The sequence below is a fragment of the Gopherus evgoodei genome, chromosome 12 (genome assembly GCF_007399415.2).
Source record: "Gopherus evgoodei ecotype Sinaloan lineage chromosome 12, rGopEvg1_v1.p, whole genome shotgun sequence".
Lineage (NCBI taxonomy): Eukaryota > Metazoa > Chordata > Testudines > Testudinidae > Gopherus > Gopherus evgoodei.
In genome coordinates, this window is record NC_044333.1 from 35839324 (window position 1) to 35855671 (window position 16348).

Below are 16348 nucleotides of genomic sequence, written 5' to 3' on the forward strand. Positions count from 1 at the left end.
CAGCTGGAGTCTGCACCCCTTCCCGCACCCCAGCCCTGATTCCCCATCTGTCCTCTGAACCCCTCCGTCCCAGCCCAGCGCACCCTCTTGCACTTCAGAGCTCACACCCCCAGACGGAGCCCTCACACCCCAACCCCAATTTTGTGAGCATTCATGGCCTGCCATGCAATTTCTATTTGCAGATATGGCCCTTGGGCCAAAAAGTTTGCCCACCCCTGTTCTAGAGTTTGTAACTCAAGGTGATGGTAGTCTTTATCTCTCATCTCTGATTATGGTAAATTAGTCTCTGTAGAGTGTCAAATTACAATGTGTGGGGATGAGTGTGTGTATATATAGAAATATAAGTTCAAGACAGCACTTAGGACAATTGAATATAAAGAGTTATTTTGAAATGATCAAGGTATTTCTAATTAAATTAATATAAAATGTTATTTTTAAAGAGCTGTTTTGCCTATCGTTAAGTCTTATTTTCTTTTCTTTGCAGCTTCCTCCATACAATGAAACAGTTTCTTGTGGTGTTAAGTCCACAGGTGAGCGTCATGATGGTAAGAAATCATTCCTTTTATTTTCTTCCCGTTTATTAATTTTTTTTTTTCAGGGTGTGGGGCTCTCCCCATAATGTCCTGATATAGTAGATTGTCTTTAAATTAGTCCAGTTCAGGTTGATTAGCATGTATATGCGCATGTGTTTGACAGGCTGCTTTTTCAATACTTGCTAGCCCATTGAAATCTACAAGAATGTTTGAGAATCTTGTTTTAACATTTTTCTGTAGCTAACTGTGGTAAGTGTGCTCGCTACTTCACTGTGGTAGCTTATGCTCTAACTATGCCATTAATAAATTTCTTGTTGAAGCTTTTAGAATTCAGTTGAAAAAATTGCTTAGGGCTAGAGCTTAGTATGGAGTTCTTACTCAAGGAGCAACTAAAATAAATAGCTTGGATAGCACTTAACCATCTGTGGACTTTTACTGCCCCCTCTGTAAAAGTCTCAACACCAGTATTTTTTGACAGTTGCAGCCTGAAGATGACTCTGAGAGCAGTGTTCTGCTTAGTGTTCAGCATGACATTCTGTTTCTATGTGGCTCAGCTGTTTTTCTGGAAAATCCTTTTTTGGAGGGAGTGAGAGAAAGTATGACTCGCAATGTGAAAATGTGTTACCGAGCTCTGATTTAAAGCAGTAATGGTCACTGTTTCCCCTCACATGCATACTTTTCCCCCACATGTTGAAAAGGAAAAAAAAACTTGTCAGGTTTCATAATGATATAATGTTTCATATTTACATAGCACCTTCCAGCTTAGGATTTCAATTCTTTATAATAGTCTGCATAGTACTTCTACAAAGTAGATAAATATTGTCATTTTACAGCTGAGTTAACAAAGTTGTAGAGAAGTTGAGACTTGTCCAAAGGTATTTGGGAAGCTTGTGGCAAAACTGGGAATAGAACTCAGATCTCCTTTAGCTGAAAATATATTTGATGTTTGTTTTAAATTTGGCACGTCATTAGTGCAGCATTTGGAATAGCCATTAAAATTTTCTAGAAGAACAAAACCCACAAGGTAACATTAGGGAAAGCATAAACATAAAGATAAGTCATTGGACATAAATTTCAGGTTTTGGTGACTAAACTTAGATTCCTAAACAAAGATTCAGGGTACCTAACTAATGTGGTGCTGAGCAACAACTCCATCTAAAGTCAGTGGAAATTGTGAGTGCTTAGCACCTTTGGAAATCTGGTAAAAATTTTTTCAGGTGCCTAAATATGAATTTAGGTGTCTGACTTTAAATGCCTAAGTTTGAAATAGGGATGATTACCCAAATGGCTTTCTGTATGGTTTAGCACAAGCTATATAGAAAGTTGGTTTCTGCAAATGTTTTTCAGATCCTGCTCAAACTCTAAATCCTCCCTCCCTTCCTCCCTCCCCTGAGATTGGTTAATGATGGCAAATCTAACTTTGCCTGAAAAATGTGTCTGTCTTAACAAACCTGCACTGTAATGTGCCTGCATAGTATCATAGTTATGGCTGCATAAGAAGCAGTTGAAACTAAAATGGAAAAAAATTACTAACAAGACTTTGCCTGAGGAACATTGAGACGACCTATTGATCACATAACCATAGTATAAAATGTTGCTGTTTTTATGGTATAATAATATCTACAATGAATGGCTGGAGGAGCTGTTGATGCATATTATGAATAATTGCATTTAGCTAAAAAGCTGCATGATACACAGTGCATACTAATTCTTAATACGCATTCACAGCTTTCATTATAATGCATTGACATGATACATTGTAACATCTTCAAAGGGTATCTTGTCAATGTGCAGTATTCTTCATACCTTCAGGTGCATCCATTTCAATCCATGCAACAATAGATCCTCGAAACACCACGGAATGGATTGAAACAAAGGTGGCTGGAAGCAAAGTGGAAGGTACAAAAATAACCATAAAAGAAAGTTGGTCTCTTTTTCATATTTTTCTTTAAAAGGGCACTAAATATAATGTTAAAACAAATGAAATTCTGTTGTAACTAGTGGCAGTATGAAAATGAGTGTTATGACCCAACCTTCACAGTTCCTGTAAATAAGAAGTATTTCAGGGATTTGATTTAAAGAAGGAGTAAAAAGTCTTAACTCCTTTTTGGTTGATTTTATTCACTTTACAGTTATTGTAAAGTAAATCTTTTTTCTTACTGCAGTTTGGCTATAGGTAATAGATATAAATTCCTTTGCTAATAGTCCCCTGGTTTGCGGGATCAATAGCATGTGCAATTTTGCTCCAGATTATAAAATAGCATACCAAGTCTTGGTCCAAAAGCAATTTTTTCTAATAAGAATTTAGGAAAAATCCTTTGCTTGATTGGTTTTAAATTTTATTAAGTTTTAATTAGGGATTGGAAGATTTCAACAGATATTAAGAAAAATACACAATTTATTCCTCAAACTTAAAAATACTGTGATTGGCATCAACTCAGTTATGCTCTTTTGGATAAAGTGTTAGTGTTAATGACACTGATACACTCATTAACGTGGATCTGTTGAAATGCCGTGTGCACAAATAAATTGCACAAAATGGTCTTATCCTGTTAGCAAATGTATAGGTAAACTAGATGAATCTGAAGATGTAAAGATTAGTGCGCCATATTATACGTATTTATTTTGAAATAGTGATCAGTGTTGTTTGAACAGGAATTTTGTAGGAAAAGGATGATCTGAAACTCACTTTCTAGCAACACTTTTTTTACCTTTTGCAAAACAGAAAACAAATATTTTCAAGCTCATGGAAGCAGTAATAGATGTACAATAGAAAATCATGCAAAATTGTTTTCTGATTAAATATTAATGAAAATTTGTCCTGGGAATTTATAAAATTCATGCTGTTTTTTGAATTTTAGTATCTTAATTACATTACACCCCTATTTAGTATTCATGACAATTTCTGTCACAGTTATACACTTTAAATGTCAAGGCAGCTTGAGGCATGTAGTGTTACTAGTTTTTGTAATCTATTAATAAAATATATATGGTGGTCACTTAAGTTCCATACACTTGCAACATACAGTTCTTTGATATCATGTTTAAACAGGAATTTAATTAGAGTTTTACATGTAAAAAAACATGACTATAGCAGCATTTTGGTAGATTTCAGTCTATTATGAGAATTTCTTTTCATTTCTTGAAAGTTATGAAATTATTGAGGTAAACTTATTTCTCATTGTTTATATACTCACCTTCAATCAATTTATATTTTAAATGTAATATGTCTGGCTTTGATCTAGTCACATTAGTTGTATTTCTTGTGACACATAAAATGTATATCATATCTTTTTTTATTAAGTTGCTGATAAATTTTGGATTTCCAAAACCTGAAATTGTAACATTTCCAGTTAATTAGAATGTAAAATATCATTCTGCCATTTGCGATTTGTCTTAAATATTCTTAAATAAAAAATCTTATCAGTTGCAAAGGTGGATTTTACTTTACTTTTGGCAAAGTGCAGTTTATAGACTTATTGTCATAGAAAATAAGACCTTCTTTAAAGATGTTCAGTACTATGAAAAAGAACACTCTATGTTCCTCATGCTGCCGTTGAATCCAAGCAGACTCCATATGGTTGAAAGGGTACAACTGTGTTTATTGCAAGATCTGTGCCCAGATTTTCTTAAACTGAAGTCCTGTGAAGTACTCTGTGTTGCAGGAAAACTTTGATACTCTTTGCATCCTCATTTCATTTTAAAATCTTTTAAAACCATCCTTTTTCAAGATACAAATGGACATTGAGGATGATTTTTGTTTTTATGAGGAATGTCATTTATACTTATGTTTCAGGGAAACAGACTTGTCTGTTACTAATTTTGTATCTTTGTGACTGGACTTTACTAACGGAGGTTTTTAATTTATTTTGTCCAGGGGAGGATTATCGGAGAATTGAATTTGGTGTTAATGAAGTTATTGAGACAAAGTCATCTGTGCTGAATAACAATGACTACAGTATTTCGAGCACTCTGAATCCTCAGGCTCCAGAATTTATTCTCGGTTGTGCATCAACTCAGAAAACCCATGATGACATTCTTAATGAAACTAACTTCAACTCCATAGACTGCCAGTTCACTGATCCTGCCCTTGCTCTGGATAGCGGTTCTAATCCTGAAAATGATAGCTTATCTGGGGGCCTTGGACAACGGGAGCGTAAAAAGAAGAAAAAAAGACCACCTGGATACTACAGTTATTTGGAAGATGTCAGTGATGGCATTGTTCCTGCAGAGGCTCTTGTAAATGGCCATGCAAATTCATCAGGACTGAATAGTATAAGCACAGAAGATACGGAACTTACAGGAGACAGACCATCATCAGCCTCACCAAGGACTTGTAACAGCCCTGAAAATTCTGTGGACTTCATTAGTGAAGCTGTGTCTGATGATTCTGTTTCTAGTGTATTAGACAATACCAGGACTGCAGGGCAGCCTGAGATATGCAGTGTTACCAATTCTGAACAATTCTGCATCTCCTCAGAGGCTGGCAGAGATAGCCCATTAAGGACAGCTGTTGTAGAACCTTATGATGGTACTGATACTACTGAAAATCTTGGTGTTACAAATGGACAAACACTTGAATCATCTGGTGAGGGCACAGCTGCCAATGGGGTAGAATTGCACACTATGGAAAGCACTGATTCAGACCAAGCTAAGCCTGAAGATGTTTCACCTACTACTGAGGCGACAGCCCCAGTTTCAGGATCAGTCCCTGTTAATCAGCCTGCAAAATCGTGGGCTAGTCTTTTTCACAATTCCAAGCCCTCTGCTTCCACATCTGTGGCCTATGTTGAGACTAAGTGTACCCCTCCTGCCACATCTACTCTGGTCCCTGAAAAACAGGTTGAAGTCAAAGAGGGACCTGTTCCAGTTTCAGAGGATCCTGTAGCCATAAAGATTGCAGGTATAGTTAACAGACCCTAGAGTGGACATTCTGGTAGAAGAGTAACACATTTTGCCTTAAAACAAGAGTGTACAGTGTTGAAGGAGAGAAGAGACACGCTTGTGTTAATGCAAGATTAAGGTTGATTTTAATTAAACAAATCCGAAAATTAATGTAGTTATAAAGTGGGTAACTATTTCAACTCTGTCCTTTGAATAAACATTGCAATAATGTAATATCATATGATCATGCAACAAAAATACAGTAATATAAATGCTACATATAAGCATCTAAAGCTACATGAGGTGTGGTTTAAATTTAACAGCACAGAGTTTAATTTAACTGTCTTACTGGAGGAGCAGTTTAGGAAAAAAGTGTTTGCTTTCTGTTGAACTGTTTGCTAAATAGTATGTCTCATCGTTCAGTGTTTGTGATCCTGTTATAATGCATACATTCAAGGGAAGAGTGTTCAGATTGCTTATGTTAGAATTAAGAAATTCAGTTAATGTTAAATATTTCAGCTATATCATTTCATTAACGTAATTCTTTGATTTTGTTTTATCCTTTTTAGGGCTGTCAAACGATTAAAAAAATTTACTGCAATTAATTGCAGTTTTAATCACACTACTAAACTGTAACAGAATACCATTTAAATAAATATTTTTGGATGTTTTCCAATTTTCAAATTGATTAGTTGCAACACAGAAAACAAAGTGTACAGGGTTCAGTTTAAACTATTTTGATTACAAATATTTACACTGTAAAAATGATAAAAGAAATAGTATTTTTCAATTCACCTCATGCAAGTACTGAAGTGCAATCTCTTTATCATGAAAGTGCAATTTACAAATGCAGATTTTTTTGGTCACATAACTGCACTCAAAAACAAAACTGAATAAAACTTTAGAGCCTACAAGTCCACTCAGTCCTATTTCTTGTTCAGCCAGTCGCTAAGACAAGCAAGTTTGTTTACAGTGATGGGAGATACTGCCTCCTGCTTCTTATTTACCGTGTCACCTGAAAGTGAGAACAGGTGTTCTCAAGGCACTTTTGTAGCCGGCATTGCAAGGTATTTACGTGCCAGATATACTAAATATTTGTATGCCCCTTCCATGCTTCAGCCACCATTCCAGAGGACACGCTTCAATGCTGATGAAGCTTGTTTAAAAAAAAAAAATAAATAAATGTCCATTAAATTTGTGACTGTACTCCTCCGGGTGAGAATTGTATGTCTCTTGCTCTGTTTTACTTGCATGCTGCATATGTTGCACATTATAGCAATTTCAGAGGATGACCTAGCACATGTTCGTTTTAAAAACACTTTCACAGCAGATTTGACAAAATACAAAGAAGGTATACCGCTACCTCGATATAACGCTGTCCTTAGGAGACAAAAAATCTCACCGCCTTATAGGTGAGACCATGTTATATCAAACTTATTTGCCCCTTCCCCTTGTTCCTTGACTGCCCCCTCCAGAGATCACCCCCAGGACCTCACCCCCTAACCATCGCCCCTGATCCCTGACTGTTCCACCCCCTGACAGGCACTCATTGGCAGCGGCGGGAAGCAGAGCAGCCCGGCCCCAGTCCGCTCCACTCCACCAGCTCCCAGCCACTGCGCCCCGCTTCCTGTCGTTGCTGAGTGCAGGGAGGTTGGGGAAAAGACGCCCCTCTACGCACTCACCGGTGGCGAGGTGGCACCAGCCTGCTCCACTCTGCCAGCTCCCATCTGCAGCACTCCGCTTCCTGTTGCCGATGAGTATGGGTAGGTTGGGGAAAGGATGCCTCCCTGTACTCACCTGAGGCGAAAAGCGGAACACTGCGACTGGGAGCTGGCAGAGTGAAGCCGGTTGGGGCCGGGCCGCTCCGCTTCCACCACTGCTGGTGAGTGCAAGGGGAATCCCTTCCCCCAAGCCTCCTTCCCTGAGCGATATGCCTGGGGCCGGGGCGAGGGAAGCAGAGTGGGCTGCTCCTGGCCCCCTGCTAATCCCCCGGGCCACTCTGGGACTGCGGGGTCCCCAAAAGTGCCCTCCCACAGCTCCTGCCCCCCAGGCCCTGGGGAGGGGGAATCCTGACCACTCCCAAGACCCTCTGCCCCTTATCAAACCCCTCAGCCCTGGCCTGGCCCGACACCCTTAACACGAACTTTGCCATGTTATAACGTGACCCAATATATCGCGAGTTCACATATATTGTGGTAGAGGTGTACTGATGTTAGATTTCTCAAAATAGCTACAGCCCTTGACCCAAGATTTGAGAGTCTGAAGTGCTGTCCAAAATCTGAGTGGGACGAGGTGTGGCGCATGCTTTCAAAAGTCTTAAAAGAGCTACACTCCAGTGCGGAAACTACAGAACCCAAACCACCAAAAAAGAAAATCAACCATCTGCTGGTGACATGTGACTCAGATGATGAAAATGAATATGCATTATCAAACAGAACCCAAAATCAGCATGGAAGCATGTCCCCTGGAATGGTAGTTTAAGCATGAAGGGACATATGAATCTTTATTGCATCTGGCACATAAATATCTTGCAACGCCAGCTACAACAGTGCCTTTCGAATGCCTGTTCTCACTTTCAGGTGACATTGTAAGCAAGAAGCAGGCAGCATTATTTCCTGCAAATTGTACCCAACCTTGTTTGTCTGAGTGATTGGCTGACCAAGAAGTAGGACTGGGTGGACTTTGTAGGCTCTAAAGTTTTACATTTTGTTTTTTATTTTTGAATGCAGATTTTTTTGTATGTAATTCTACATTTGTAAGTTCAACTTCCATGATAAAGAGATTGCACTACAGTAATTGTATGAGGTGAATTGAAAAATACATTTTTGTTTTTATAGTACAAATATTTGTAAAAAAAAGAGCACTGTACATTTTGTATTCTGTGTTGTAATTGAAATTAGTGTATTTGAAAATGTAGTAAACATCCAAAAATATTTAAAATAAATGGTATTCTATTGTTTAACAGTGCGATTAATCACAATTAATTTTATAATTGTGCAATTAATTGCAATTTTTTTAATCACTTGACAGCCCCCCAAAAAAGAAAATTTAGTGTTTTTCAGAAAGCAGTCAAAACAACCCTACTTGCATTTGCGTGAATATGTAATCTCCCACATCTGGTGAGGCTTTCTTTAAACAATATAATAATAATAATAAAAAAAAAATCACCTCTTATTTGTAGCCAATGAACAGGCCTAAGCAAAAGCATAAGAAACCTCAGCCCAATGATACTTTGCCATCGTATCCATAGCTATAGCGAAATACGGTAAAATATATGTTCTGGCAAAATTGAATAAGAATTTGCAAAATATGTAAAATAACCTAATTAATTGTCCTTAAAGTGACTCAGTCCATGGATATTTACTTTTCCCAAAATGTTGTCATGTGAATCTTCAAAGTAGAATGCCTTATGTAAAAATGCTTGTACAAAATCCTGTTGATATGCCATTAACCAATCTATAAGTAAACTGGAAACTAGTGTGCGGATAATTTCTAATGAAAGATTATCTGTATTTGGGAGTTTTCTACTCTAACTAGAAATTGACCGGGGGCTTTCTATCCCAAACCAGCAGGACTACTTGTGGAGGTAAATAGACTATTTTTTCCCTGTCATTAGTGGTTCTGTTTGAGGCTTGTAAGTAGTAGTCTCATTCACTAAAGATGCTTACAATCTGTAATTTTGCCTCCGGACCGGGGCAGATCCTACATGACTTATTCACCCATATAGTCTTGTTTGCTTACATGGAACTACTCACATGAGACGATCAGTGTTTGGCTCTTGAAATCTCATGGTACTGACCTAGCTCAGCTCTGCATTGCTTTTAAACTAGATTAGATCAGACATATTCAGAGTAGCACAGAAATGGCTGTTTAAAGAGAATGTCAACTTTAAAATTACACTACAGTTGATTTTTTCCCCTAATATTATTGTAATACCTAAAATATTATAAGTGAAAGAAATTACAGGAACTGTTCTTTAGTTGATGTTGTTGATTTGAAAGCACTTCATGTTTTGTTATTTTCACTGTTTTCTCTGTATAGCCAGATACTATTTTTTCCTCTGCTTATATGTATCTTTCACCACCTAAGAGGAGAGAGAAATGTATTTTTTTGAAAACTATCATAAAACTACAAAGTTGGTAAAGGGGACGTAAATGGGTATAGTCCTTTAAATTACTTGTAATTTTTTTAAGTGATTAGATTACACTGACTAGATGTAAGCATCCAGCCATTGACTCAATATCAATATTGTTATTCATGTATTTATTTTATCACAAGATGCACTTATACTTTGGTTAAAATGTTATAAACTGCACTATTGGTAACAAGTTTAAAAATTATGAAGGTTATTGCTGTAGTAAAATGGTGAAGAACAATTTGACTTTGCCCTTTATCCCTTTGATTTAAAAGGCCATTGGAAAATATATATGTTCATTTTCAGGTTTGCAGTTAATTGTTTCTGAAAGGTTTTACAAATACTGTGGCTCTCGGGTCACAGGCAGCGGATGAGCATTAAGCTCTCATTATTTAAAAAAGTCAAATGTATTTTGTTAAAAGTTCATAAAAATAGTATCGTAAAATAGTGAGATTTAACATATATATTTTGTGAAACTGAGTTTTTTTAACTTTTATTTATTTTGAATTGAGTGAGTACTTTAAAAGGATAGCTGAGTTAACAAACATTTTAAAACAAATTTCCTATTTTCAGTTGTTAGCAGCTGGAGTAAGTTAGAGCAGTCTTGGGGTTTCTCCATCTGTTCTGTGGATCAGCTCTACATAGGGCTGCAATAAAAGCAAAGCCGCCTGTATGTACTTGATGAGCCAGACCATAGAATGTAGCCGAATGGGTGGTGGGGCACGTATGTCTGTCATTTACATACTTACATATACATACATTTAACTTTTTGTAATTTGTTAATACAAATAAATATATCAAAAATATGTACCAAAAACGTAAAAAAAAACCCTCATGTCACTAAAATTTTAATGTTAAAATATTAAATTTTCTATTGATTTTTAGGTTCTCTAATTTAAAAAGCACATCTGAATTTGGGGCCTAAATTGGCCTGATGGCATACCTTTAAATCTGTCATGTCATCAGTCTAAAACTAACACAGTATTTCACATGCTTTGAGCTTAGTGGTTATAGTTAGGTTCTAATATTTGTGTTAGGCTTTTATGCTTTTGCACAGTCTAATGTGGTGAGTTCTGGCTTTAGGGGGAGGTAAGAGCATTTACCAGCTTATCACTTCATCTAACTGGGCCCGTTAGTGTTGTCATTTTACATTTTAAGTGATTTAAAGTAGCAGCGTTGTGCAATTTAATGAAAAATTCGACCAACTTTAAAATTGTTATAATACCATAGGGTATTTACATAAGATTTTAAATACCTCTTATCTAAACAATGTATTATTCTGTCTTTAAAAAGAAAAAACTTTCTAAAAATCCTTTTATCAGTGATAGTGTACGCACAAAAGAAGAAAAGTCTCTGGAACAAAGATTTTTAAATTGCACCATGTATATGTACATGAGCCACCTAGTGTCATGTTCATCATGCAATAGCGAATATTGCTGTTAAGCCATTTTGTATCAGTTAGTACTAGGACTGTCAGTTAATTGCAGTTAACCTATGCAATTAACTCAAATTAATCCCAGTTTTAATCGCACTGTTAAGCAATAGAATACTAGTTGAAATTTATGAAATATTTTGGATATTCTTCAGCATTTTCATATGTATTGTATTCTGTGTTGTAAATAAAATCGAAGTGTATAATTTTTTTTATTACAAATAAGGGGGAGGGATAGCTTAGTGGTTTTAGCATTGGTTTGCTAAACCCAGGGTTGTGAGTTCAGTCCTTGAGGGGGCCATTTGGGGATTGGTCCTGCTTTGAGCACGTGGTTGGACTAAATGATCTCCTGAGGTCTCTTCCAACCCTAATAATCTGAGTCTATGATTTGCACTATAAAAAAGATAAACAAAAGAAATAGTATTTTTCAATTCACCTCATAGAACCACTGTAGTGCAATCTCTTGGTCATGAAAGTGCAACTTTACAAATGTAGATTTGTTTGTTTTATTACATAACTGTCATGCAAATACCTGTTCTCACTTTCTGGTGACATTGTAAATAAGAACAGGGCAGCATTTATCTCCTTAAAATGTAAACAAGCTTGTTTGTCTTAGCAATTAGCTGAACAAGAAGTACGACAGAGTGGACTTGCAGGCTCTAAAATTTTACATTATTTTATTTTGGAATGCAGTTTTTTTGTACATAATTCTACATTTGTAAGTTCAACTTTCATGATAAATAGATTGCACTACAGTACTTGTATTACATTAATTGAAAAATTCTGTTTCTTTTGTTTACAATGCAAATACTTGCAATCAAAAATAAATATAAAGTGAGCACTGTACACTTTGTATTCTGTCTTGTAATATAAATCAATATATTTGAAAATGTAGAAATCATCCAAAAATATTTAAATAAATGGTATTCTATTGTTTAACAGTGCAATCACGATTAATTTTTTCAATTGCTTGACAGCCCTAGTTAGAACCAGTTACCCAAGATGAAAGGCCTTATCAGTCACTTTAACTTCCAACACCTCTGTTGCTTACATCAACAAATTATGTTGGTCTGAAGCTGTAATGGTCTCGATGAACACGTAATAGATATGGTTATGGTGCTTCTTGGGGATCAGTTCTTCCACAAGCGCCTTTATCTTCTGACTGTCATCTTACCACCTTTCCTGATATTAGAAGAAATGTGGGAACATAGACTTGTAGGTTAATTTTCCAACAAACTTTCATTCCATTAATTTTGGCAAGATTTATTTTCTTTACCAAAGTAAATAACTTATACTGCTGTATCGTAAGTGAATTTACATTAAAATCTAGCTTTACACATACTGAATATCATTAGAATATTGTTACAATAGTTTAGTTTATTCATAGGCATTTTGAGACTAAGATCCCCATTCTTAAATTATCCTTTGCTATTTCATTCTTCAAAATGACTGCAAGATTTTTAATAAATCTGTACTATTCTTCCACCAGGTGGGAGCAGAGACACATTTCATAGTGTGTGTTTGTAATATAACAATATGATGATATTCCATTTTCTTTAGCAGCTTGGATTTTGAGAACTGTTTTTCAAAGGGAAAAGTTCACAGTAGAAATCACTCTCCAGTCAAAAAGAGACTGTCTTTAGTAACAGCTGGCTTAATTGTAATAAAGTGATTGTTGTAATATAGAGAGCTTCTGTATGCATACTGGCCATTCAACTGAGAATCTAAATACCTCATTAAAACTTGTAAACACTGTGGTATTCTGATCTTATGGGAAGAGATAATCACTAATCTTGATTATTGGCTGCAAGCGCTGAAAAACTTTTTAAAACTTTGGATGTGAAATACATTCAAGTGGTGTTAGAGGGGTTGTATAAGTACATACAAATGTGTGTAAAATATTAAAAGAATTTCATTTTATTTTTTTTAATTCATCCCCTTTGCCTAGCTCTGCTGTGCTCCATTTCAGGCCCTGATTCCCTTTTTCCTAGGTGGACATAATTGACAGAATTAGTATTCAAACTTTTATTTCTGTCTTGTCATCTGAGTTCCCCGGAAGCTTTGAGAACATCACCCTCCCTCCATCTTCTGGTTCAAATCAGGAAATCTGGATTCTGTTTCTGACATTATCATAGATACATGTGTGACCTTGGTCAGGTCACTTTTTTGTGCCTCAGTTTCACCAACGGTTAAATAGGGACTTAGACCTCACAGGTGATTTGTGAGGTTTAACTTAAAGTTTGTAAAGTATTTTTACCTCAGATAGAAGATGCTGTAGTAGTGCCAAAGAATCATTGCATAATCTTTTAGGGCCTTTGTGATTTTTAACCCTCTGCTTTCTGGAAGAAGGTTCTATAAAGCTCAAACATGCCACCTGTTGAGTGAAGTAATTAATTTTGCTCCAAGGGCTGACATGGGCACAGCTACTGCCAGTCTAGGGACACAATACTCAGGACTAGAAATGAAGAAGGCAGAGTTAGCCAGTGGGATGCCTTGGAAATGTGAAATTGAAATGTGTTTTCATATCACATCATAACTTGTAGACACTGGTTTAATTTTAGGGTTGCTCGCAATTGTGGTCCTGCTGGGACTCTTTGTCCACCTGAATAGTATTTGCCATTGAAACTTTCAATATTCTTCAACTTGGGGTTATAGTTAATCATAAGGAGATGCAATCAAATCAATATTTAGTGGGTTTTTTTGAATTAAAAAAAGAATGCTAATTCTACCTAGATAGCGTCTATTAACTTATTTTGGATGGATAGAGGATATCCACTCTGTTTTAAAGTGTCTATTTCTTTTCTTTTACTAGTATGTTAAGCTTTGAACTTGACCTCTTATTTAAAGGATGATATTGATTAGAGAGAATTAGAAATAGACGCATGTTAATACTCGATGAATTTTCCAACAATTGGATTGAAATCATAACAAGATTCTCAAAACTACACGTTTTAAAAACACTCTGAAACAAGTGGAATTTATTTGTCTAGGTTGGTGGTTCTCCATTTTTTTAATACCATGACCCTATGTTAGAACATAAAAATTGTCAATCTCCCACCTATTTAGTCATAAAGAAAGGGGAAGAGAATGTTTGTAAACCCACTTCTCCCTTGCTGCACCTCCCTCAGGTTAAAGCAGAGTGTTTGTTTTTTTATTTCCTGGAGATGTTCTAGAGCTAAACATTGTTTCCAAAGCCAACTTTGTGGCCACAAGAGGATGCTAAAGATCCTAGATCCTGGTTGTTTCTTCAGTTTACTTCTGACTGTAAGAAAAAAATTGTTTAATTTATGTTTAAAGAAGATAATGGTGAGGAATGAAATTAACGTTTTTCACAAATTCCAAACTTCAATATTGATATTAGAATGGAACATTCTAGGACAGAGTCTTAGTTTAGCTTTTATATAAACTCAAAGTGTTTAGAGAATATCAGGAAGCATTTTTCCTAATTTACTGCTTTGAAACTTCGTTTTAATCTGATGTAGAAAAGAGGTGATATATTATCAGAATGGCAATTTCTTTTTAAGTATGGAAAGGTACTTTTTGAAGTGCAGATTGTTTTGTAATAGATAAAATTCAGAGAGACTTGTACCAGCAATTTTAAGGTGCAACTTAAGAAAGCTTTAAGGGGAAGATAATGTATATAGCAAACACACTTAAATTAAATATTTAATTGTTTTGAAAAGCTTAAATATTTATACTTCCTTTTATTCCCCAATAAAATATTTGTATAGGATAATGTCTAAACTTTAAAAGCTAAAATCTTTCCTTCTAAACAATTTTTAGGGACCTTTTTGTTTCCTGCTGCCTCTTAAGACAAATTAATTGGATTGTTAAATCTTTCAACTGTTTGGTAGTTTCCAGTATGTGGTGTTATGATATGAACTAACTTGATGGTGAAAGTACTACATTAAAATAGTAAAGAATAATATTACCAATGAGGCACTGGATTTGAGGTAAAAAGACCTGGATTTTATTTGTGGTTCTGCCACTTACCTGTTGTGTGATTTTTGGGCAGGTCACTTCAACTCTTTATGCTTTCATTTCTCCTCCCACCCTTTGTCTCATTCGTCTGTTTAGATATGCTTGCTGTGAACATGTTAGGTCTGATCTGCATTGAAAAGTTAGGTCGACTCAGCTATGTCACTCAGGGATGTGAATAATCCACATCCCATAGCAACGTAATTGTTCCTGGTGTAGACAGCATTAGGTTGATGGAAAAATTCATCCGTTGATCTAGCTATTTCCTCTTGTGGAGGTAGATTACCTGTGCTAATGGAAGAACCCCTCCTATTGGCATAGGTAGCATTTACACTGAACTTTTACAGTGTCGCAGTGCAGCATTTCAAGTCAGTGTCTTTTATTTATACACAGCCTAGCACAATGTGGCCCGAATCTTCTTAGGACCCAGATGCTTCTGTAATAAAAGTAGTAATAATCCACTCTTGTTGTAAAGGTACACTATTTGCTTAAGCTCCACATTTCACCTATCTTGTAAATTTTGTTGTGGGGTGCTGTGCAGGTTCTAAACATCTCATCAGATTTTGAAAAGAGCCCTGTATCTAATGGTTCCTGTGTAGGTACTAGAATAAATGGCAATATTTACAAAAACGCTCATCCCCTGTTTTTCTCACTTTCGCAAATGTGATTGCCTTATTTTGAATCCTAAATGGAAGCTGAGCAGTTTTGGGAAGGTGGCCCTAATGATGGATGGTGAGCACTTTTGAAGATCTTGGCCCCATTTTTAAAACATAGGGGACAAGAGACACAGATGGGTATTTATGTAAATCAATGTGTTGTGCTTCCTTTGTTGCTCTGAAACAGCCAGTAACTAACATTCATTATGTTAATCAGTCCATGCTGGTACACAAAGATATTTTGGGTACAAAATTGTGTACATTGAAACTTCTAAACTGAAACAATTGTAAATATCAGTTCCATTCAAACCAAGGGAGAAGTTTGCTAAATGTTCAATAAAATTGGCTAAATATCCAATAAATTTGGTTGCAGGGGATTACAACTAACAGAGATTTATATATATTTTTTAACAAAATATATGGACAACGAAGTCTTGTCATGGTTTTATAAGATCATAGGAGTAGGAAAAGCCTTATTAAAGATTTGATATTCATCCTCACCCAAACTGGAGATAATCTTTCACTGAAAAGGATGTATCTGATAGTATGCTATTATGCTGAGGAGTAATGCAGACTGCATCTTTGAGGTTGGATGTGACCGCACCCTTTAATGAATATAACTTTCAGAATTAGTTAATCAGAAGCCACCAATCTAAGAGATAAGGGGGGTCGTGAACTTGCTCTGGAATTTGGATGGAAGGCTTTTTTTTTTTTTAGTATTGGGGGGGGT

General features: G+C 36.0%; 1 protein-coding gene across 4 annotated transcripts in view; it reads left to right on the top strand.

Moving 5' to 3' along the window:
• USP10 (ubiquitin specific peptidase 10) overlaps nt 1-16348 on the top strand; it is a 78328-nt gene that overhangs the window by 35257 nt on the left and 26723 nt on the right. Inside the window, exons 3-5 of one of the 4 annotated variants that reach the window (XM_030581383.1) lie at nt 485-545; nt 2346-2432; nt 4411-5436. In XM_030581383.1, coding sequence (XP_030437243.1) covers nt 485-545; nt 2346-2432; nt 4411-5436 — 1174 coding nt within the window. The remainder of the gene's footprint in view (nt 1-484; nt 546-2345; nt 2433-4410; nt 5437-16348) is intronic. The other 3 variants (XM_030581384.1, XM_030581385.1, XM_030581386.1) reach the window with 3 other exon arrangements.